Raw genomic sequence first — 25,887 nt, forward strand, 5'->3', positions numbered from 1 at the left:
TCCTTTGAAGCCTCTCCTACCGTCTTAACCATTCCCGAGAGCAGACAGCTTCCCCCTCCTTCACCACAGCTTCCTAGGCACAATCTTCATGTAACAAAAACTCTCATGGAAACCCGGAGAAGACTGGAACAGGAGAAGGTTATAATGCAGGTGACTCCAGGGGATGTCCGCAGGCCCAGGATTTCCAGCTTTGGAGGCCTGGGCTCAGCAAGCTCCCTTCCTTCCTTTGTAGGATCTAGTGGGCACAATCAGATGTCTCAACAGCTTCAAAATGGGTACCAGGGTAATGGAGACTATAATGTCTATCTTGCTTCCTCTTTGGGCAGCTCCATCCGTCATAGCCCATTGAGTTCAGGAATATCGACCCCTGTGACCAATGTGAGCCCCGTGCATCTGCAGCATATCAGGGAACAAATGGCAGTTGCCCTCAAACGCCTCAAGGAGCTTGAGGAACAAGTCAAAACTATTCCTGTGCTCCAGGTCAAGATTTCAGTATTACAGGAAGAGAAAAGACAGATGATGGCGGAACGCAAAAGCCAAAGAATACCCAATCAAAATGACACTTATGGCTTCAGAAAGCGATCTTATAGTGCGGGAAATGCAGAGCAATGGGGACATCTGTCTCAGGTCAGAAGAGGAGGTGAATTATATATAGACTGTGAGGAAGACGTGGAGCAGAACTCACAGAGGACAGAGGAGTTTAGGCAGTTGACTTTTGAAATGCAAGCATTGGAGAGAAAAATTCAGGACAGCAACTATGAAATCCCATCTAATCTTCGGATGAACAGAGAAAATCTAACAAAAGAAAGCAGGTCGGTTGCTGTGGGTGCTGATGAAAATATGAATGATGTGGTTATATATAACAGGTCTTCCCGACCATGCACGGAGGTAGCAGTGGGAACAGAGAAAGAAACTAGAGATTCTGGAGTTGGGGTGACAGAGATGATGCTTGGCATCACCACAGAAGCTGACAAAGAAATAGAGCTTCAGCAACAGACCATTGAAGCCCTAAAGGGGAAGATCTACAGATTGGAGGTTCAGTTAAAAGAAACTACTCATGATAGGGAAATGACCAAATTAAAACAAGAGCTGCAGGCAGCTGGATCTAGGAAAAAAGTGGATAAAGCATTGATGGCTCAACCTCTGGTTTTCAGCAGAATGGTGGAAGCTGTAGTACAAACAAGAGACCAAATGGTAGGAGATCATGTGGATGTTGCTGACTCCTGTGTGGGGAACCATCTACAAATGAGAGATATTGGAATCTCCTGCAGGCCTAATCTGCAGAGTACAGCTGTGGGTCCAGAACTGCTAATGAATCGGTGGCTTGTGAAGGAGAGAGCAGACATGTGTGACCAATGCATTGGGAGATCTACTGAGATGTGTGACAAGAATGTGGGCACAGAAATGAGTGTTTGTGAAACTGGCATCAACACAGAGGAGTCTGTGGATAATTTGAGTCTCTGCAAGACAAAAGCGGAAATCAAGGAAGTACGATCGATAGGTTGTGGAGACTGTTCAGTGAATGTGACTGTTTGTCCGCTAAAGGAGTGTTTGTCCCGCAGCACAAACACAGAGGTTGTTTGCACAGTAGAATCTGCAGTTATGGCCGTGCCTCAGACAGCTACCCAGCAGACCAGTACTGTACTGGCAATGGTGAACCAGTTCACCAATACAGAAACAGCTTCACTGATGGATTCCAGCACAAACACCACTTTGAGCACTTACGATAAACAGACTAACACTGTGAATGTCGAAATGCGGACTGTAGCAGTGGGAGATGGTCGGGTAAAGGACGTAAACATATCTGCCAAAACTCGATCCATTGGAGTGGGAACTTTGCTTTCTTGTGACTCTAGCTTTGAAAAGACCTCTGTGATAAAGACCAAGGACTGTGGAGTAGGGCAGATAAACGTTCATGAGAACTATCTAGTTGGTCTTAAAATGAGAAATATTGCGTGTGGTCCCCCGCCATTGTCTGTTGTGTCAGCCAGTACCAGAAGCATTGGTGTTGGGGATGAGCCTGTGTATGAACCTGTGAGCATTTTAGTGGAAAGTCCTCTCCCTCCACCTGAAATGAGGACTGGCTTGGATCACTACATTGAGCGAGTACAGAAGCTGCTGCAGGAACAACAGATGCTGCTAGCTGAAAACTACAGTGAACTAGCAGAAGCTTTTGGAGAGCCTCACTCACAGATTGAGTCTCTGAATTCTCAGCTCATAAACACCCTTTCGTCCATCAACTCTGTCATGAAATATGCAAGCACTGAAGAGCTGCGGAACTTAGATATCCAGAAACAGTGTATGGACAAAAGTGCTACCCCAGGTATGTTGACTGTGTGCATTCCTGTCACTCTCAGAAGGTGGAGAAGAATAGTGCTGAGCTTGGTAGAAATGATAGATAGATAGATAGATAGATAAAACATCCGGTGATTGGGTGATGTGACAGAATTTAACTTGGAATATTTATCCATTTTTATAATTTAAGATTATTCAGATTAACATAGTTTTTGCTCCCCTGTCCCTCTTTAATGGCAGAGTGCAGCTTTTTAAAACTATGGCAAGGCATGTTTGACTTTCTCCTAAGTCACATTCATCTTTTATAAGTTGAATATTCTAGCTGATGATGAGGCATCTTCAGCCTCTTTCTCAAAGGTTGGTGGTTTTGCTTCCACATTCTCCATTCATCTTCTTGTCTCCCAATTAGAACACTGTTAGGTACTGTTCCCCACTCTGTTAGCGTTGACTACCAATGGGTCAGTAAGGAATATTTAGTAACAAGAACAACTGTGTTTCAGTAAGTGTTTGTAATAGTCTCCAGTTACAGCAGCACATTTACAAGGCATAAGTAATATTGACTACTCGGATTTTAGTGGTGCTCGGGAGAGGCTTAAATATTTTTTTTTCTTGGTGTCCTGTTTATTTTAGAATTTGCGTAATTAACTTAGGGAATTTTTTTAAAAATTCTTTTGTACCTCTGCTCACAACTTTAAAGCATAGTGTCACCTACAAAAATGTAACTAGATATTTTTCTAACAACTTTATGTCTGTGAATGCCAGCTACGTACTACTGAATTCATAATAGTTGGCTTCTTAGAGATTGTTATGAGATCACCAACCAACAATAACTTCTGCACAATGCACTCTTCCCACAATGAAATAGTAAAAATAAACAGTCTACTAGAAAGATAGGAAATTTGTCCAAATAGACGTGAATATCAGTCTCCTAGATACTGAGTAGGAAAAATTACTGTAATAAAAAAGTCTATTTAATAGTGATTATCTAGCACACTGCTAAATGAAGCTTTTATAGTTTATTTACTATCTTAAATAAATTTCTTCTTGTAGATTTGTAAAGACAGCTGCGTAAATCTAATATTTTTCCTCTTATGCATTAATTGGAATCATCTATTAAAACTTTTAATTTACTACAGTACAGCAGTAGGCAACATTTACGCTGCGATAAAGAAAATATACTATATCCTGTCTATATCCATACAACATAATATTTTATTTACACTATTATCTTTATAATGTACACATTATACATATGACTTCATAAAGGTAATGGTACTATAATAAGAATATCCAACAGGCATTAAAATGGCACTTAAAAATGTCAACCAGAATTTTAACAAACTGTTAATCTGCCACTCTATCCCTCACTTTTAATATATGATGTCAGACATTTAGTCTGAAGAACCTAGAAACTATCTAGGCACATGTAGAGTGGTGGATTATCTTCTAATAAAAGCATTTTTACTAGGCTTTATATTTCACATTCTTCCCAAAAATATTTAGGAAAAATTTTGTTTGAGCTTGTAATGCCATTATCTTTAGCACTGAGAGCATAGAGTAAAGTCTTTATGAATGTGATCAATCACATTCCTGGTCAGAATTACATACTACATCTTTGCACAGGTTTTGAGCTATGAATTTGTCTCTGATAATTTTAACTGTTGTGTAATTAGGTTAGGAGGTCATCATCAACTTTAAATCTAGTTGTGTATTAACTTTAAAAAATTGCTTCTATTGTAAATGATTTTTCCTGGCAAAAATCTGTGTACAGATTGTGTACAATATCTGAACTTGCTGAGCAGCTCTGTCTATTAGAGTGAATTTGGTAAATCCCTCAGTTCCTCCACTTCACCATGACGCATGATGTTCAGCGCAATGAATTTACTCTGAGTTCAGCTCCCATGGTAACGGGAACATTTATAAATATCTAATTTGGGTGGATTCCCATTTTCCAAGAAAATACAGGTTCAGTTTAGCTATAGTAAAGCTTTAACCTAACTGATCAAGTCTCCTAAGCCAGAGAAAAAAGAGCTTTGGAATGACCTTTTCTGCCACGCACAGCATCAGATGATACTTTGATTTGACATTCAGCAGCAACTTTAATAGTGACTTTAACTTGACTTCACCCATTTTTTAATGAAGAAAATCTTTCTTATATAAGCTGATCGGCTGCTTTTCAGAAGCATTATTTTATGCTCCAGCATCTTCACTTCAAGGGACCTGCATTTTCTTCTAGTTTTTATGTACCAGTCTCATTAACTGGTCTAATAATGGAAAGTAGCCTCTTAAAATAGAGGGACCAGAGTTAAAACAAAATTAGAAATAGGAGATCATTGTCTAAACTTGAGCTAAAGTCAACCCTGTAAAAGGATGCGTCTCGCCATATATCTGTTTGTGCCTGGGCTGCATTTGGCCTAGTATGTTAACAATATAAATCCATCACGCGTGGCTGTTTGGTTTGATTCAAACTCTTATCTTGAAGTGGGTAATGGTTTAAAAGTATATTTTAAAATAACATGACAATTGGTCTTGTGATGCTAAACTGTATCTCCAATGTATGCATGAGGTAATAAAGAAATTATGAATGTTCCTCCAATGCTCTGGCATGAGTGATACAATGAATAACCTCTTAAAGTGCAGGTTTACTCTGAAAAGGGGCTAAAGTTACTAGTGCTTATTCTTATTGCCTTCCAGAATCAGCATTGCTGAGAGGTGAGTTGGGTTCTGTTCCTCCTTGCCCATCAACAACAGACTTGTTCATCAAGTTCCAATCAACTACACCTGTGCAAATCCATTATAGGCTGTGGTGTGTCACTAAAGGCATAATTTGATTGCTAGAACCTGTATTATTGGTGATGATTCATAGATTCATAGATATGATGTGCAAGATGGAAAGAATCCAGCTTGTCTCTCAGATCCCAAGTTGAGTTTGAAGGGCTAGTAGTTTGGAGGGGAGGTGTAAAGTAAACTTGGCACATTTGCCATGTAACTCACTGCCAGCCAGTAAATACAGAACCCAGCCTACTAACGGTAGAGTCTCACTTTTCAGAGCAAATTTGCACAAGAATACCAATGGCTTTCCCTTTCCAGTTTTGTCAACTAAACCAAGTCTGTGTCACAAGCGAGTTCCCAGCTGATTAAATTGGAAACTCCAGAAAAAGGACCCACACCTGTGAGCGCTTTCTAGACAAAAGCACTGTCATATACCATTATAACTTAGTCTTCACTCTCAAATGCTTTCATATTCCTCCTTTTAAAGTGCTGGAGGTTGACTAGGATTCTTCTAACTCACTTGAAGCTACCCGTGCCCCAAATAACATCCTGACCAAAAGGCAGTATTTCTCACCTGTGAGGAATGTGGGGGAAGCCTTTTGGGTTTCGTTGTATCAGTGGTGGTTTTGCTTTGTTTGTGGGGTGGGGAGGAGAGAAATTCTGGAAGTGGAGGCAAAGATCAACTTTCTTTCTTCCCCTTTCTCCCTCCCTGTTCCTGCTGTTCCATCCCTATCCCTACCCACACAGCCCTCCGTTCCAGGGCGGAGGAAGAGGCATGCCAAAAGGCTGTGGACCTGTCTCCATAGTCTCCTTGAAGCAGATCTTCCCAGCCTCTGGAGTTGAGCACTGTGAGGGGGAGGAGTAGCCAGGCCATCCACACCCAGCTCCCAGCCATCTCAAACCAGGACCAGAAAACTTTCTGCAACAGCCCCACCAGCCATTTTGAATCTCACACATAGTGGGACCAAAATCACACATATTTTCTTACTGTGACATGGATCCCAAATCCTGCTGCAGCATCTGAGTTCAGTATGGGATTGTGGGCCATGGTTCCTCTCCTGCTCCATGACAAACACCCCTATTTGGCCTGGCCTGGCCCTGCTGGTAGCACAGCATGCCGCAGGGTGGGAATACTACCCTGAAATGAAGTGCTACAGCGCATCCAGGTGACACTGTTCAAAACTACTCTTCTCTCATGGTCCCTCCAGTAGCCCCTGTCCCTCACTGCAGTGAGGGGAGAGATGGGGTTGGGAGAAGAGAGGACTAGAAGAAGGAGAAATGGGGGCTGTATGCTATATATATCACACATTCTTTCTGAAAAGCTGACAGTCTATGACCCAGTGTTGCTGAGATTATATGTTGTCACCCACTTCTCTGACTTTCTATTGAGCTCATAAACCCCTCATTTCACAAACCACTCACTAACCACTTCCGTGGTGCCTTGTCAGTCCATGGAGCACCTGTCCAAATAAAACGTGTTCCTAAGACAACCTCTTCAGGAATTAACGCAAACACCTGAGTAATTTAAAATCCTGTTTGTTACACATGCACTGGAACTTTCACTACTCCAAAGTGGGGGAGGGGGATTGTTTTCTTTCAGCCAAGGGGTTGGATAAAGTTTGTGTTAGTTTTGAGGAGAGGGGAGTTTGGTAGCAAAACAACTGGATGTTTTTAAGCAGTAATGACCTCTCTGCTGGCCACTTCTAAGGTCATCAGGACCAGCTGATGAGAAGTGATGTTAACCCACCCAGTCACTGAACACCAGGAAATGCCCTATGTTACGTTAATTGTTGAAGCCATACAGTGAAAATTTGGGATACGAAAGGACTTTATGCAGAAGGTTTGATTTTGTTTGTAAGGATGACCGTTTCAGTTGGTGTGTGCAGAACATTTCTGGAGGGTTAATTCCTTGCACCTGGGGCCATCAGATTGTTTGAATCCTCTCCCAACATTTCATTCAGCTTGTATTGCTGTTTCAGCTAGACTGGCACCTTGCATGTGCATGGTGGTTATTCATTGGTATTCATGTGGGCTTGAAAAATCCACTCACCCAGACTTGGTAGGAAGCTACCCAGAGGAGTACCATTAACTTTTGCAGAATATAAGCCTTTATTGAAAATAAAATATAACTTTTCTAGTCCTTATGGTAACAAAGCATTCTTCCAAGTATGAACTATGTATAAACTGGAGCCATGCCATATTCTTTAATCTGCAGATATTTCTGTGACTCAAAAATGGGGGCTGATTGAGAGGTTAGAGTAGAGAGACTTCAGAGCAGCTAGGAGACTCTGAGGTAGGACAGTGAGCAGAAAACAAGAGAAGAAACGGCCACAAACTGATATTTCACTATTATTATTATTTATTATTATTATTGCTGTCATGCTGCCTAGGAGCCCATTACGCTAGGGGCTGTACAAACGTCATATGCTATTATAGGAAAAAGAAAAAGTGGAGTGAAGCCAGGGAGGAAAGACAACACAAGGAAGGAAGATGTAGTCAGGTATATTTTTAAAAGCTGACTAATAGACAGTCAAGTGACACTATGCAACTGTTAAATGTAGTGTCATAAACAGTACAGCTCTCTTCTATAAATACAGGCTTCATAACTTTGTGGGGAAATGAACTTTGGGTGTATGGAAGGACAAGTATTTTTCTCTCTGACTGGTATCCTTTAGTCCTTGGACTAGTGGATTTTAGATACGTTTTTGAAACCCTGTTTAATTACTGAAGGCAAAAATTCTTTATAATGGGGAAGGAATTGGAATTGTATTGCTTTCTCGGTGAAGAGATGGCAGTGTTAGAATAGATAAAAACACATCCTCTCTTTTGTATTGCTGAACAGTTTACTTAAGTGGAGATATATGGAAAAAACCAGCACCACTGCAGACAGAGCATGCTTTGGTGTTGCAGCCTTTCCAGCCCCATCACACTAGTGTGGATTCCATGTTTAGACTGCAGAGGGGTACATGAGAGGTTCCAGATTGCAAAAGAGAAAAATAACATACAGACTACCCTGTTAACCTGGGAGGAGAAATGGGGTCATGTCAGATACCCTTTTCTCTAGGCCAGTTAAACTTCTGGACATTTGTGGTAATTTGACTTGAACCAGCTCACCAGAGCCTAATGTGGTGGTTATAATTGCACTCTCCAGAAATGAATTTGGCAGGTGGAAAAAGGCTGTAGTACCTAGACAACTAGACAAGGAACAGAACTCTCAGGGTTACTGGAAGCCAGAGAAATATGGAAATTTAACTTCTGAATTGCTTTCCTGGACACTGTCATTCCCTGTAAAAATTCCTTTCAGATATGACCCTGATCACGTAGGAGCAGACTTCAGAGCAGGTAGGAGAGTGAGCATGATGCTGAGAGCTCTGGCAAAGGAGCAGCTGTGGTAGTTATTGCCACAGATCTGGGGGACAGGGATTACAACCTGACAGCAGCTCTGGCTGAGCGAGAAATCCTGGAAGTAAGGAATGGAGTAAATCCAGGGTTTATGGAAGGGAAAAGGTGCACGAGCATGCATACCCCCAGAAACACTTGCCTCAATGATGGCCCTTTACTGCCTGGATCTCAGTAGTTGTCTTTGTATTGTGTACTTTGAAAGAGGGAAACAAATCCTTTGAACTGATTAATTTTTAAACTTGTAAAAATCATCATACTCTTTTTTCTTTTTTCTAATGGATTTTTATCACTGAGCAATATAGCGTACAATTTATTCAGTGGTGCAGCATGATAGTTTCCCTACTGGTACTAAGCAGTAATTTTGGTTTGACTTCTCAGTACTAATAATGTTCACCCTCTTTGCTGACAGATGCTGATCTGGAGTACATCCCGCATGGTCAGCTTCCTAGTGCATGCTTGACTTCTAGCTCCCGGACACTGAAATTTGAACAGGAGGCTGGGACCATCCGAGAGGAGAAGATGATTGCCACAGTAGAAAGAGGATGGGGAAAGAAATCCTTGTCTTCTCAAGACAGTGCAATACCTCCAATTAATCTAACAGATGACCAGCTTGCGTCTGGCCTCTATGGTAACTATCTGCAGAGACATAGCTCTGTTAATGCTAATTGTCTTTAATATTCAAACACAGTTGGAATAAATCACATGGCTCCTCATGTATAATTATAGAGGTAGGAGGAATATTTCCAGAAGAAACAGAAGTGAAGGTGAGGGACATTGTGAGTGCTATCATGTCCAGTCAATATTTAATTTTTAAATGGTAGGTTACAGTGTATTGTAAAATGGTTGAGTGCAGTTTGTTAATGACTTATCAGACAAAATCTAATAAGAGATAAATGTGGCTTAACATTTGCTACCCTTTAATGCCTGGTGTATATATATATTTTGTAATCATAGTGTGTTTAACTTTAAACTGATAAGTTGACTTACTTCAATGAATATTTAAAGTTAAATTCACCAATCTAAATAAACCTCACCCCCTCCCCAGTTAAATGAGTACTTGTCAAACATATTTCCTGTGCATAGATGTTATATATCTAACCTTCTGTTCCAACCAATTGGCAACTTCAGTGTTGGCACTCAAGTACTTGTCATTTGGCACCAAGAATTAGGATTTTATTGACAGACTAAATTAACCAGTTTCAATGGTTAGAAAATTGACACCGGCAACAAAACAGTAAAAATGTATCTGTCTCCAGGTTGCCATCAAGCAAAAAAACCCACCCCCTTAGATAACCTTATCTTTCAGTTTTCTGCTTCTGGACCTGATTTTCTGGATAGCTTTTTGTGTTTGTGTTTCCTGCACACAAACAACAATAGTTTGTTTGTAACTTTAATGTGCCAGTGGCTCCGTATATAGAAGGAATAAGACAAATCCACCTTAAATCTACAGATTAAATAAAGAGCTGTTTGTTTTAAGATGATCTAAAACAAGCAGTTACACCCAAAGATGGTGCAAAACTTGTACTGATGCATGTGTTTGGCACTCTCTCCAACAGTATGTGCAAATAATGAAAGTACACTGAAGTCCATCATGAAGAAAAGGGATGGGGAAAAGGATTTGAATGGTGCAAAGAAGAACCTGCAATTTGTCGGTATAAATGGAGGGTAAGAGGAATCCTGTTTTCAAAAATATCTGACTATTCAATCAAAACACTTTTCTTCCTTTTCCCAGGACAAAACGAGGGAAGTGTACATAGTGGTACAGCAATTCTCTCAGAATTTTGAGAGCAATCCTGAAGGGTATGAATTAGAGGGGGAGAGAAATGAAATTTTTGTCTGGGATGATCTTATTGAGATCTTTCATTTCTGTGGTTTTTTTGTTTTTATGGAAGCTACCATGTCACACATGGTCCCAAAGCTAAGTTTTTGTATACATAAGCTTTTAAAAAACTTAATACCAAGCAAACAAAGACCCATGGGAACACTTCTAATTTCAATTGAATTGTTTTTCAACACATACAGTTTTAATAAAGTGTGGACAATCAAGATATTGCAGTATTGTGCTGTCTGTATAAGATCAAGAAGTGAAATTGACTAAAGTAAACATAAGTAGTGAAAAGCAAATTTTAGTTTAAAAATCTTTCCATTTTAAAATGTTATCAATTTCAGAATGTTACATCAACTTATCAGTTAAAGAAGGAACTTTCAAATAGGCACATCATTGTCTTTTTAAATGCTTTTTTGTTAAAGAAAAAACCAAATACTTTAAAAGGAAATTGAAAAGTAAAGCCTGAACATCTTACCTACACATTAAACAATTACTTACTATTGTATATATTGGGCAAAATTCTGACCCCGTTGTAGTTAGAGTTTTGTCATTGCAGTGGGGGTGAGATTTCACCTATTTCTGTAGATGTGAGAATGTATGTGTAAACAATCACTGAGCATCACATGTGTTCTTTAAAAACTCAGTAGATCAGGTAATTCATTAGAATCAGCGTCAAAATGGTCTAACCCCTATTTATTTTTAATCTAAAAAGACAAAAGTTCCCCATCATCATAGCACCGCAAAAAAACGTGTGTGGGGGGTGGGGGGAGATTGCTTCTGGTCTTAGGTAATATTAGCTTGGCAGGGGGAAAGGATGGAAGTGGAGAAGCCCAGGGCAATAAATTCCTCTCTAAGCAGGAGTAGTTTGTCTTTCATTTGAGTGGCTCAGGTAATATTTGGGGTTGTAAGAAGGTTTCTACTGTTAAAAGGGATGATTCTCTCTTTTTTCTCCTACTAGTTGCATTGCACAGTCTCAGTCATGGAACAATGTGAATGTAATGGTTGAAGTGTCAGAGAGAGAATATCGTTTAGCAGAGATTTATTTAGGCATCAACTCTTAAATACGTATTCTAAAAATCTTTGGAAGACTTTTATCCTCACTTTTGACTATCAAAGAATGTAATGATCAAATCTAATCAGCTGCTTCATTCTCTTGAGATAATGAAGAATTACCCAGTAATCTAATACTGGATGTCTTACTAACATTTTTCTATTATTTCAGTTTTTCTGTGTATGATTAGAATTATCTTCAGAAGTTGTATCACTGGCTGGCGTCATTCTGAATTGCTATTTCAGGTCCTAAGCTAAGGCCCCAGTGCAGGAGAGCATATCTTCTCAGCAAAACACTAAGAATGTGTCATGGGACATAAGCACATAATTAAAGTTAAGCATGTGCTTAATTGCTTTCCTGAATTGGGGCCTTACTGTGCAACCTTTTGTCAAGCCACTTAATTTCTTTGCATCTGCATTCCCCCATCTATCTAAAATGGGAATGGTCTCTACCTCAGAAAGTTGTTTTGATGTTTGATTAATACTTGTAAAAGGCTTTGAAGTTCTTTGGATACCAATGGATAGTAATATACATGTGCAAAGTATTAGTTTAATCTGGCATTGATCAATATCAAATGTCACTGAATGAAATCTTTCATGGACTATTTCTACAACTCCCGATTGCCATCTAGGTATGAAACCACATCGAGTGACGAGTCTAGTTCAGAAGAGAGTTCTTCCTCAGAGTCAGATGATGAGGGTGAAGGCGATGAGTATTCTCACCAGGAGGAGAGGTACAGCCTGCATAAGATGGAAGGAGGACATCATGAGCTTAATGCTGAAGATGTTGGGTGTGTTGGTGTGGATGAGGAGGTGCAGGCTCAAGAGAGTGAGCCTGAGAAGGTTGAAATCAGAGAGAGGTGTGGTATATTTCCCTGTTTAATATATAATACTGCATAGAGCGGGCCTTTTTATTTTCAGTAGTACATCCTCATCATTGCTAATTACTATGTTCTGGAAAGCACAAACCTAGACTCTTACTGGCATGCTACCCACTTCCTGTGTCACTAGGTCAATGGAGACTATCTTTTAAAAACTGTAATTTTAGGCTTGTTTTGAGTACGCCTCTTCCTGATCATGTATTCTTCACTGTTCTCCATTCAACTCTTTGAATACTATATTCAGCGGGATCCCAATATGTAAATACTAAACTTCTCCCAAATTTATCTGCATATGCTTGCTAAAAACGTAGCCAGGGATGGTAATCTTCACTGACCAGAAGAAAGGGATTGTTATGGTAAGAGGATTCTCTGTGAATAGTAAGAACATATCAGAGGACTATAGTTTTTTGCCACTTCCATTGTTTTCAATTGACTATATTCTTATAATATACATGCTCGCCCCATATCCAATTTAAAATAGTCTGTTTATAACTAGGTCCAGGTTATTTATAGTCAGTACAGGCCATCCCCTGATGACCAATGGCACTCATATTTAAAAACAAAAAAGAATAACACTTTCCTAACCACCTCATCAGAATAAAGCCTGAGAAAACATATAAATATTGCACCATGCCCTGCAGGTCAACAAACCGAACACTTACCACTCATCCATACTAGTCTTGAACTTGAGCCTGTCATCAGAAATGCCTCAGCTGATTTCAACTGCCAGGATGATGCACTGGCGGGGTGTGGTGTGTCAAGTGGATCAAGCCCCAGACCATGTAAATTAAAGCTTCCGTCATGCATTATACAGCATACCACTATCAAGCTTCTTTTTAATAAGGTTGACTGGTGATGAGCTAGGTAAGATCGCATTGGACAAGCAATACTTACCCTTTCCGTACGTGGCAGACAGTACTGTGTTGTGGGTTGCTGCCTCCTACATAACAAGTACTGTAAGAATAGAGAGAGTGGTCTTACATCTGAACCAAGATAAAATACCCATTTAACACACAAGGTTTGCTAAAATGTAAAATGGTAAAAGTGCACTTGTAAAAATAAATAAGTGGCATCATAATGGCCACTGTGCTGCTCTATGTAGACAAGCCCAATGTATCCTACGGGGCTGTGATTTCTAAAGCATTCTAGTGTATTGTGCATTAATTGGTCTGTGCAGACCCTGCTGGCGTGCACTAAAGTACCCTAGTGCACTGTAACATAGTGCTGTTTGAAACAGCACTACCCTGAAGCACAGTTGGGAACTTTTAGTGCTCACCAGCAGGGCTACCTGGGCCCATTAGTAAGCAGCACATTAGCGCGCTTTAGAAATCACATCATCCCGTAAGCTGTGTTGCTGTTCCATGTAAACAAGCCCGTTAGATAATAGTTATTCAGCTGTGGTATTTCAATGGTGATAAAACTTAATAGCAAAACATATGTGTATTTATCTCCTGCTAAATAACAAGTATGCACCACTACTATAAATAATTAAGGGTTTTTAATATACATGTGTTTAGACGATGACTTTTAAAGTCTTCTCTATTTTATTTATACAGTGCCAGAGGTAGGTGTGACATTTTACAGACAAAATAAAAATAACAGGTCTATTCTGCAAGGAACTTGCATTTGCATTTGAATTTCGATTTAATACGTAGCAAGGGATGATAAAAGGTGAATGAAGAAGGAGGAAGGTTACAGTGGTGAAGTGTATAAGATAAGTCTTTTTTTTTTTTTTTAACCGGATTGGACTGTCTAGATCAGAGCCCCAGGTGCTATCCTACGAGCACAGGATGCAGTAGGTGTGCAGAGGCATAACCAAAGTGTGATTTTTTTTTTTTTAACATCTGATTTCACATGAGGTACCAAAGCTAGGAAAAACTGCTTTATATCACTGAAAAGCTAAAACCCCTAACTTTCCCGTGGATGTGTCTTCTATCCCTAGTGCTTCATAAAAGGCTATTGCTTGAAATTGTCGCTGGTCTCTCAGACCGTGCAAAAATACAGGCCATTTTCCACAGACCAGCATGCGATCAGCAACCTGGGCAATTCAACCCCAGTTGCTACATTCACATCTTTTAGTTCTTCTTTTGATTTTAAAATAAATATATTGCAGTTTGGGAACCATGTCAATAATAAGGGATGGGGAGGAGGTCAGTGATGGAAAAGTAACAGGGATTCGAAGGAGTAGAGTGAAATCACATGTTGAACAGGGATTAGCAAGGGTGTTCCTGGCATCTGGGGTGTAATGAGAAAAGGCAAGGAGCCAGAGCTTACATTGCTTCTCCCCCATTAGTTCTATTTCCTTTTAATGCTGGTAACCGTTACCTCTGACAGTACAGAATGTAATTGGCATTTTATATAAAGGGTAAGTGCATCTAAAACTCAGGAGTTAGATGTTGCTCACCTTTATTAGTACTAATTATCCTGCTAGGTACATCTGGGCAACCTACTTTTTGTTCTGTTGTTGAAGGGCAATGGTGCAGCCTGTTCTTCTTTTCGCACTTAAAACTGCTGCCAGAATGGATTCCACATTTCAGCATTTGTGGCAGGGATGGAACCATTTGCTCCTTTGTAGCTTTTTGAAAAGTTACAAGGGAAACCATTTAAATCAAGAGGAACTAATTTACAAATGCCTTTTTATTTTGGTTTTGCTCCGCAGATACGAATTAAGTGAAAAGATGTTGTCTGCATGTAATCTACTTAAAAGCAACATAGATGATCCGAAGGCCTTAGCCAGCAAAGAAATGGTAAGCCCACTCCAGTGTAAAGTCACTACTCTGAAGGTTTCTCACTTATTCAGTCTCTTTTAGCACAAGTCAGGGTAACTTCCTGTTTTCAGGACTGTAAATTAAATAGTTGGGCAGAATAAAGACTGTCTTTAGACAGTCTCCGAATGTCATTTCTGGTCCCACATCAGAAGACTTTTGTCAACCAACCCATCCATACTACTTCATGCCAGAAATGTATTCATCCAAAAGACAAGCACATAAAAATAGTATTACTTATTAAAGGGCAGTTTCATTGCATTAGTGCATTCCACTTATATTTTAGAAAGTGCTGTGCTAATGTGGCTGGCAAGTTTGGATGTGGATCTGGTAACCACACTCCTGTGGGAAAATATATGGCATTGGGAGTTAGCATTCCTTTTGATTACAAAAGTACAGAGTATGTTCTGATGTGGAATGTGCTCTGCCTCTTTCCAAACGTAGAAGTACGTGCTGTTTCTTTCTCACTTGTGAAAATATTCTTAATATAGTACAAACAAGCAGAATGAGGTTGCTGTGCTAATATTATCTTAAAGAAATAATGTCACTTGTTAAATATGGAAATTACCTCCATCATCTTTGTGCATTTTGTGAGGGTTTTCTGAAGATGAATTAATGTAGATTGCTGTAAATATAATGTGAAATTGTGTTCTGTACTTACAACTACAGCTTTATAATTGGAGGAGGTGTGAAATACAATAATCAAATGCCTGACTGCCAGTAATGGGAAGCACTGCAGCTCCTGATTTCCAGGTGTTCAGCGCCTCTGATAATCAGGCCAAAGGTCTCGAACCTGATGTCTTTCTAATTCTGATTTGGGCCTGACATTGTTGGTTAATGTTTGGGTGACATATAGTTTTAATCCCTGTATTAGTCCTGTCTGCTCTGGTAGTTTTTCATGAAAAGAACAAACTTTCAAGCCTAGTGGGTGTTGAAAGTGTCCATAATGGAATAATCAGGTGATTATTTTTGCCCAGCAAGGGTAATTTGAACATGTGCATTATTTTTCATGCTCAAACTGTTTACAAGCACAAGTGGGTTCTCTGTAATTGAGAACTCCAGTCTAATCAGCTCTAGTTCCCTCTATCTATGAGTTGGAAATGAACCTTGTGCAAAATGTTCAAACTTGGGCATCCAAAGTTAGTCACCTAAATAAGTGGTATGATCTTTTATCAATGTATTGAGCATTCTCAGCTCCCAGAGATGCCTAAATATGATGATGTGCCTGAATGTAGGCATCCACATGTAGAAAGCATGGTCCTTATTCACAGTTTGATATTTGCTATTTACAAAATAGCATATTGGTGAAATTTTGGTGCATACTGCTTTCTAAAATAAGAAAATATTTCTATGTGTACCACTAAAGGGCATTCTGTATTAATAATTATTGTTTGATTGTTTCTCTTTGGTAGTGCCCACAATATGCTAGGTGTTATATAAACAAAAGGGACTATACTAACAGTTTACACCCTAAAAGTTGTATGTTATCAAGGATAATGGCATGGCTTAGGTAATAAAACAAGACATAAACGAAGCTTACAATCTCTGGCCCTGGTTCTGTCTCAAGATCTGCTAACACAAGTGCCAGGGACAGCACCAGCAAATACTAATGCAGCATAAGGGCCTAAAGAAACACACTGAGTGAATACACCATTGATTGCCCTGGGATTTCTTGATGAGAGTAGGTTTCCCTGCCTGTGAGTCTTTGTACTGAAGGGAGTAGAGCTGGGAGAGACCAGAACTAGAGAATGGAGAGGGAGAGAAGGGAGAAATATCTGAGTCCTTCCAGGTTAGGACGGAGACACCGTGGTGAGGCAATATAGGGAAGCTTGCACTGTAGCTGTGCACTTGAAAAACTTCAGTTTTTATTGCTGTCAGTCTGGTACGCTTCCCTAAAACAAGACTAATATATACACTTAGTTAACTATGTAAGGAGAGAGTTACCATCGCAAGCCCTGCTCCTATCAGTCAACACTTGATACCTATGAATTCTGGTGCCAGTCATTTGTCAAACTTAGGACCACCAGAGAGACAGGCAAGCTTCCTGGAAATGAGGTGAAATAGGTAGAAATGAACAACCTGAGTTTCACATGGAGATTTGTGGGAGGAAAAGATTCAATTTTTATTTCTTGGGTTTGAGTTGAATACATTCTTCCCACATCGGACTAAAGAAGTCTTGGTTTCCTGAACTGCCACCTTGTGGGCCAGAAAACACTATAAATAGTACATGCATCTAAAAATCTTTTTGTCTTGTTTTTGGCAGAGATTTTGTTTAAATACCATCCAGCATGAGTGGTTTCGCGTATCGAGTCAAAAGTCAGCCGTTCCTGCAATGGTTGGAGACTACATAGCTGCTTTTGAAGAGCTTTCTCCCCCTGTCCTCAGACACATAATCAACATGGCAGATGGGAATGGCAACACAGCTCTCCATTACAGTGTGTCACACTCTAACTTTGAGATTGTAAAGCTGCTTTTGGATGCAAGTAGGTTGGCTGTTTTTGAGGGGATTTTGGGATGGGTTGTTTTTTTCTTTTTTTCTTTTTCTTTTTTTTTTTTTGGTGTGTGATCCTCACAGGTAACAACATCCTGCCGGTCAGCTCCAGAATTCTGGGTTTGGGCTTCCTCCAGCAGAATCCCTCCAGAATTTTAATTCTAGAACAGTACAGTGCAACTTCACACTAAAACAGCACTGGGAATTAAGGATTCCAGACTTGCTTTGCGGGTGATGGTTTTTGCTTAACTTGCAGAAGAGAAGGCAGTGTTGTCTAGTTGTTAGACTAGGCAACTGGCATCTAAATTCCTAGGTTAGATTCCAGATTTTGCCAGTGACTTGCTGAATGGCTAATCTAGCCACTGACTTAGGGGTTGAGCCTGGCCACCACCTCAGCACCTATGCGCTACCCTGATGGCAAATGGGGACTATAAAGGTGCTGCAGCAGCCAGGGGAGAGTTTCCCTAGCCCAGGAGCAGAGTGGGGCTGCCACATGTAGCCCTATACTGCCCCCTTTCCAGCCCAGTGTAAGGGGGGGAGGGAAAGAAATAGTGGTCGTAGGGAGAGTTGGCACAGTGACTGCTTTGGGCTGCAGTTCAGGCAGTGGACAGCCCAGCTAGGGCTGCTGTAAATTAGAGCTGGCCCCTGGCAAAAGGTAGATAGTGTAAGGGTAGTCCAGAACCCACCCCACCTCACATGGGCTGTGCCCCAAGTGAGGTACAGAACAGAATTTGTCTCTGTAAAATAGCTATAATACTTACCTGCTGTACCTCAAAAGGGTGTAGAGAGGCTTGATTAATGCTAGTAAATTGGTTTGTGGTTCCCAAAGGAAAGGTGCTATACTAACGATTGTTCATCAGCAAAAATAGAAACACCAGCTAGAGAATGAACATAATGTAACAATGCAGCACATCCAGCACCAAAGACTTCCTCCTCCGTTGACAGGAAAACAAGCACTTCAAATGCTATAGGCTGGCTTGAACGCAGGCCGGGTGGAAGCAATGAGTCACTGAAGGAGAATGTGACAGGACTGAGTTCTGATGCAAGCTCTAGACTGTTGGAAATAATTTTCTCTCCTACCTCCCTGAATATCTCAAAGTAGCATGAGCATGCTGCTGCTGTGTGGGAAGCCATTGTTTTTCAGTCCACAATAGCCAGTGTAGTTGCATTAGTAATTAAATGAAGTGACTGGAATTGGAAATGCCAACAATTATGGGCTAGTGCGATGTGAAAAGGACTGTTGTGCCAGGCATCCTGTTAAAAGGTTTAGAATTCCTTCCTAAGTGTCAGTGTGGACAGCTCTTCCTTTAATTACTGTATGTGAATGGTCACTAGACACATGAAACAGTGAACTTCCCAAATCAGCTCTGTGCATAGGTGCAAAATCTCCAGCTGGCAAGGATGGAGTGAGTTGTAATAGCGCAGAGTGGCTCTCAACCTTTTGCAATCTGTCACCCAATGTTACAACAGAAACAAGGTTCAGGACCCTCTCCTCCCATCCTGCTATAAAGACGGGGAGGGTAGTTGAGAACGCACTTCCTAGGAGGCATTTAAATGCTGAGGTGGATCAGTCAAGTAAGAATGGCTTCAGCTAGCACCACCACAAGGTGTAGCATTTGTCACCTGCAGCAGAGCAGCACTTAAAAGGGGTCAGATATTTTTCTGCCCTTTGAAAATCTTTGATCCTTTCAGCTGAATTCCCCAGTGGTAACTGGGGGGGGCCAGCATGTTGGCACTGGAAAGCAAGCCTGGATCTCTGTAGCTGGTTATAGCTAGTATAATTGACTGCCACTCCTCTGAGACATGGATGCATACATTTTTTGACACCTTCCCATCCTGCTTCTTCTTCCTGCATCGCTTTTGCAAATGCCATTTTTGTTTGAAAAGCAGGGAGAAACGTGAAGATGTTGCTGTGAATTTTTTTTCTGGTGGTAAATCTGCAGTGGAGCTGAAACTTCAAGCCTCTTACAGAAACCTTATATAAATCCCCTCTTGCCCTCCAAATGATAATTAAAATATGATCACATTCGAAAGCTATTGGATTCTAAATGAGTACTAACCCCACTGAACTCAAAAATTTTAGGAATAGAAGACAGATTGGTGTATTAGGTTGGAACAAAAAGATTATTAGTTCCTGACACTTCCTCAGCGGCCTTACTGTATTGGTTCCCAGACAAGTATTTGTTAGAGCTTGAAACCTTTTAACTGGAAAGCCTTTTCTAAAGCTCCAAAACAAGTCAGAGTATCTTGTGCAAAACTTTAAAATGCACCAATATAAGTAGCTAAAGGAAAACGTGCTGTGGGGAAACCTTTTGGTCTTGAATTTCATTGGCCATAATTACTAATTTAATTATATTTAGGGAATCCTCATTCCAAAAATGAAATAAAGGCTCACCCAGCTAGCCTGCCCCAAATTCCAACCCAAGGCTGGTATTGTATGTAATATTCTTGTAAAATTTCCATCATTTTTTAAAGTTTAACAGTACCTCAACAGTGACAAATTAATTGCTTTGTATCCTTTCTGTGGCAAGTATGTCATACATGTAACGAAGAAGAATGATTTTTTCTTTGGTTCAAGAGCACCCTTTTTTCCTCAGCTTTCCTTTGAATTGCTTTCATTATGTGAGCGACTACTGCAGATTCAATAGGCCGTTCTCAGAGCAATTTATTCAGTTCATTACTACAATTCCTGCTTTCCAAAGAAACTATCTCATTCCTCTGCAGATGTTTGTAATGTAAATCATCAGAACAAGGCTGGCTATACCCCCATCATGCTGGCTGCTCTTGCAGCTGTGGAGGCTGAGAAAGACATGCGAATAGTGGAAGAACTCTTTGGCTGTGGGGACGTGAATGCTAAAGCCAGTCAGGTCAGTACTGTCGCACTCAGATACCATTCAAAGCTGTTTTGCTTTGTAAATTGACTATAAAGTTGCCTTTATTGCAACCGCAGAGCAGATGTGTGACTTTCCATTAGTTCAGAGTTTGCATGGACTGTACGCAGCCAGTCACTGCCTCTTGACATCTGTGTGTATGGTTTTGGTTCCTGTTTACAAAATGGAGCCATGGAAAAATATCTGAGCTTTAAATAAGATGTTTCTTTTTCAAGTGCCTCAACTGTCCTTTTAATTTTTTGGGGCACTGTGTGGAAAAACAAAACTGAATTTCAGGAGAAGTTTGTAAACTCTGTAGAACTCATAGTTCTTTATACTTTGTGAGATATTGTTACCGCAACATTTCTCCTAAAGCAGATCTTCTCTTGTGATAGTTTTGACTTCTTTCAGCAGTTGCAGATGAGAGTGAGTGTATGCATGTGCATGTGTAGGAGCTAGAGGACTCAAACAGGTGCTGTCTGACAGTCCCAGCCCTTGGTTGGTTGTTACTTCAGCTGTGATTTTCCTTTCAGGCCGGCCAAACTGCTCTGATGCTGGCAGTAAGTCATGGACGGATAGACATGGTTAAAGCTCTGCTGGCCTGTGGTGCAGATGTCAATATCCAGGATGATGAGGGCTCTACTGCTCTGATGTGTGCTAGTGAACATGGACATGTAGAGATAGTAAAGCTCTTGCTGGCTCAAGCCGGATGTAATGGCACCCTACAGGACAATGTGAGTTGCTTTTCCAGACACTGCTCTACCTTTCCACCAGATAACTTTTGGAATGTTGATTTATTTTTACTGAATGGAGAGATTCAAAGATCTACTTATGTGAAATTTATGGCTGACAACCTAAAATAGAAATGCCAGAATCTTATTAGTCTTAGTGCATGCTGTGATTGTTTTTCTTTTAAATACATGGTTTTCTGAGCACTTCCAAAAATCAGGGCTCCCTTATTAAGGTGCCTAAACTTAGATGCTTAACTTCACGCATACAAGTTGGGGGGTGAGGAGGCAATATGTGTGCTCAACTGAGAATGATATGCTTGTATGTTTCTTGGGTTAGAAAAGATCACTGCACCCTGTGTGAGTAGACAGAGCAGGGGTTCTCAAACTGGGGGTTGGCAACCCTCAAGGGGTCATGAGGTTATTACATGGGGGGTCACGAGCTGTCAGCATCCACCCCCAAACCCTGCTTTGCCTCCAGCATTTATAATGGTGTTAAATACGTTTAAAAGTGTTTTTAATTTATAAGGAGTGGTCACACTCAGAGGCTTGCTGTGTGAAGGGGTCACCAATACAAAAGTCTGAGAACCCCTGAGATAGAGGATTTGATCAATATATCCTTTAAAACTTGAGAATGTCTTGACTGAGTATTATGGTTGTGTTCTTGGTGACAGTATTGTTCCAGGGTATGTTTGGATTCTAGCTATTACTGTCACCCAGTTATTTACTTTCAACCCTTACACAGTCTGGCTTTTTTTTTTAATTTGGGGGTTTAACTTCCCTGTACAACAGTTGTAACACTTTCAGTACATAAACCTTAGTCAGGAAGGTCAGTTGGTTTTACTGCCGTCAGAGTGAGTGGTGTACAATAGCTGGCCTCATCGGGCATGTCTACACTGAGATAAAAAACCCATGCCTGGCCAGAGTCTGCTCGCTCCGGCTCGTGGGGGTTGGGCTCTGAAGCTGAAAAATCACTGTGTAGGTAGGTGTTCAGGCTCTGGCTGGGAGCCCGAGCTGTGGGACCCTGCGAGGGCGGAGGGTCCCAGATCTCAGGCTTGAGCCCAAGTCTAAACATCTACACAGCAATTTTTAGCCCCACAGCGTGAGCCCGAGTCAGCTGACCCAGGACAGCTATGGCCATTCCTCGAGGCTTTTTTCCCTGTATAGACGTACCGATAGACATGTGAATGAGGTTACCTTGGTGTAACAGGTCCCTTCTTAAAGCAGTCTAGGGCCACCGGAGACAGGTGCTAATTTTAAGCAGCCTGTCAACATTCTGTTGGTCACATTGGTGGTGCCTAAAATTTAGGTGATGCTATGGCACCAACCCTGACTTAGATACTATGGTGCTGTCAATTACACAAGCCATTCAGTTGTAGATCTGTTGAGATTAAATTACCTCCAGTTCTTTGATATGGGCAAGTACCTTGCTTGGTACTTTGGCATTTTTAAGGAATGATTATATTTCTACTGGTCCCCTTTTAGGACCAAGAATTTGGTTTCCAGCTGCCATTATGGAAATGAGCTCTGTGCTATTGATTTGTGCCATCCTGCTAATGATTCAGGAACTTTGCTGAACACTTCCTGCTTTTCCAGGACAAATCTGTGTACACCCCAAATGTACCAGTGTTCCTCTCTTAGCACAAATATCCTCGTGGTTGACCACCCCACCCCCGTCCATTCAGTAGAATTAAACATGGCAATCACTCCTCACCACCTGATAAGGAAGCATTTCACTTAAAGGTGGCCCATGCAAAGATCAAGGCTGCACCTTCCTTTAGGTTGGTCTTGACTGCTCTAATACCAAATGCCACAGCAATAGTTAACAAGTCTGCTCCTCCCAAACATTTAACTGTGATGCCAGCTTTAATGCTGGTGGTGTAGTGGAAACTTGTGTGGACAAGGGAAGAAGAGGCTGACAGCACACTAGTGAGCACTGGTGATATCAGTGCTGAACGCTGTTATTGGCAAATCCCCTCGTGCCCTGTGAGCTAAAAATCACTGGTCAGCAGGTGCTACGGCTGAGTGATGCCTGCATCCATCACAGCTTGGCCTCAGGAGGGGAAGCAAACACTAGCTCCACAGGAGGGAGAGTCAGGGCAGGGAGAGCTTCTCTTGACTGACTTGTGTGCTGTGCAGGAGAGGGTCAGAGATAAGGAGTCAACTGTCCCGCTGTCTGGAATGGCACAGGACTGTGGGTGCCACTTTTAGGGCAGACTGTCAAGAGCCAGGGCACGAACCTCAAACAGGTTGTGAGCTCCGGCACTATATCAGCCTTAATAGGCAGCCTTGGGGATGCCAATCTATCTTGCCACCCAGACAAGCCTGCCTCTGTGGTAGCTGGCCCCTTACACCAAAAATCACAACAATATTCCGGTTAGTCACAGTCCCAAAGGACCAATCACTTACCAAGGTCCAGTGCACCCTAGATCTCTCACTAAAGACACTTGTAGCCAATCCTATTGTAAACTAATTAACAGTTTATTAACTCAGAAAAAGAAATAAGAGATTTATTTACAAGGTTAAAGCAGGTAAACACACACACACAAATAAGGTACAATCTTATGTTCCCCAATGATTTTGAAATAAATAAAATATTTTCTGATGCAAGAAAACAATATCTGTAAAGAACAATATTCGTGGGTAGACTCTCAGCCAGGTGCTTTTGGAATTAGGAATGCAGCTGCTCTTACTCTTAATGGGAGTTATAACACAGCTAATTCTCATTGTATCTGATTAACTTTTATCCCTCCCTTCACTTCTCTTCCCCTCCCCACCAACAATGCAATTTCTCTCAAGCAAATTCAAACCAATCTCCTGAAATCACTGGTTTTACACAGAATTACTTGTAACGTTATTGTAATAATGGCACACTCATTCTTTCTCAGCTATAATCCAGTCCCCTTGTTGAGAGAAATTATGAGGCCTCTGGCACTTGGATTGCCTCATAAAACAGAAGCACAAGGCTTGTTGTCACTTAATTATAATAAAGGAAATTAAACAGGACCCTAAATTAGGCTGGCTGTTGGAGCAATAGGGCCTCATTTCAGTAACTTCTACTCTCTGTAGACTGAAGGAGCTTTTAAGGGGCTTGGTAATGCAAATGAACATTAATTTCTTTTTCCTTTTCATTCTTTAAGGATGGCAGCACAGCACTTTCCATAGCTCTGGAAGCGGGACACAAGGACATAGCCGTTCTTCTTTATGCTCATGTAAACTTTTCCAAACCCCAGTCACCGGTTAGTATGTTAAATGTTCCAGGTCGCTGAACACGGAGTTTACATGGTATCTCTCTGTTCTTGAGACTAAACATGGGAAAAATTATGTGGTCAGTGTCTGGAGAGGCCAGGCTTTAAGCAAAGAACTTTTTAGAGAGGCAAGGTGGGTGAGGACCAACTTATGTGACCTCAGCCACCTCTTCTCTCTCATATCCTGGGACCACCATGGCTATAACAACACTGCATACAAAGAACTTTGACAGCGCTATGTAGGTCATCTGTCTGTGAATATACTCCCTCTGACTGCACGCACAAGTGCATATAGCTTGTGGGTACTTCTTGTTTGGTAAATACTTAGCTTCTGAAAGGTATTGGGTGGGCAGCACAGGATAGGACAATCTGTGTTTATTCACAAGACAACCTTTAAGCAAATAGTGCAATACAGACCAGGACAGCCTGGACCCTGGCGAGAGAACACTTCCTACCCCTTTCTCTCTGGGTGAGGACAATTCATCGTCTGTGTTAAATCAGAGATCCACGTAGACTGGCCAATGTACAAAGTTTCTTTTGCGTAATTGTGATGCCTATTACAGAGCAAGTCATCAAAGCAAGGCCAGCTCTAGTTTTGTTGCAACCCTAGACAAACTGGCAAACATCCACCAACTCTTACAGTCTGCACTTGTCTTCATGATAAACAGTTCCTAAATGTTTTACTACCCATAATACTGTGCTGCTTCAGATACTAGGCTATATGTAGCCAGCATAGCTGCTCCTGGACTGAAACAAAACACATTACCTGTTCTGTATAGGTTGAATTTTAATTGCTGCCTTCATAAACTGAAGGGACAGTGGTTCATGTGCAGTCTGTTTTAATCTCTTTATTTAATTAGCTGAATTCAGTTAACTAACTGTTCTTTCCTTTCCCCTTTCTAGAGTACACCTAGGCTCAGCAGAAAGACATCTCCTGGTCCTACCCGCAGAGCCACGTTTGATTAGTAATGCACGAATATCTGTAAATTTTAATGCCATCTCTAAGCTGCTAATTGTTACTGTATTACAGAGACAGATACTGAATGTAATTGTCTTGTGCCTGAACTCACCAGCAAATTGAAAGCAGAATCTAGTGCTAAAGGTAGAAGACTATAAACTTGAAGAAAGCATACAGTTAGATAGTAGTCTGCTAGGAACATAGCCAGAACCATTCTTTTGTCATCTATCCATCGTTGCAGGATACAGCATAAATCCTGTTTCTCTTTGCTGTAGAGTCTATTCTGTTGAATTATGTACAACAGGAATTTTAAGCTATCTTCACAGGTATGAGTGTTTTTCCCCCCTTTGGACAAGTGTCATAGTCTCCAGGGCACTTTTTAATTGTTCTCTAAAATATTTATATTTACTTTACATGGAGCTATTGGCAATTATTATTTTCATAAATGTCATTCCAATACGGTTTTGAGTTTTTTAATTTTAAAATTATAAAAATTGCAATTTCTTATGTCGTCAGCTCTTTGGAGCTTGGGCTGGTGGGTTGATGGTTTAGGAATAGAAGAAGGGCTCTCTGTCAGGTCTGAAATTAGCTAAATAAAT

General features: G+C 40.9%; 1 protein-coding gene across 2 annotated transcripts; it reads left to right on the forward strand.

The window, feature by feature from the left end:
- The first annotated feature begins 28 nt into the window (after positions 1–28).
- On the forward strand, positions 29–25,887 carry KANK1 (KN motif and ankyrin repeat domains 1). 2 transcript variants are annotated; one of them, XM_077816416.1, is made up of 13 exons: positions 29–2,311; positions 4,616–4,630; positions 5,632–5,687; positions 8,395–8,409; positions 8,983–9,097; positions 10,026–10,134; positions 11,980–12,207; positions 14,888–14,975; positions 17,257–17,476; positions 20,209–20,351; positions 20,888–21,088; positions 24,223–24,321; positions 25,234–25,887. In XM_077816416.1, the coding sequence occupies exons 1-13, from the start codon at positions 106–108 to the stop codon at positions 25,294–25,296; spliced, it is 3,558 nt and encodes a 1,185-aa protein (XP_077672542.1). In that variant the 5' UTR covers positions 29–105; the 3' UTR covers positions 25,297–25,887. The 2 variants fall into 2 exon arrangements, with proteins under 2 accessions (XP_077672542.1, XP_077672543.1); XM_077816417.1 differs by lacking the exons at positions 4,616–4,630; positions 5,632–5,687; positions 8,395–8,409 and having other exon boundaries at positions 29–2,323; positions 8,879–9,097.

The sequence above is a fragment of the Eretmochelys imbricata genome, chromosome 5, assembly GCF_965152235.1.
Source record: "Eretmochelys imbricata isolate rEreImb1 chromosome 5, rEreImb1.hap1, whole genome shotgun sequence".
Classification (NCBI taxonomy): Eukaryota; Metazoa; Chordata; order Testudines; family Cheloniidae; genus Eretmochelys; species Eretmochelys imbricata.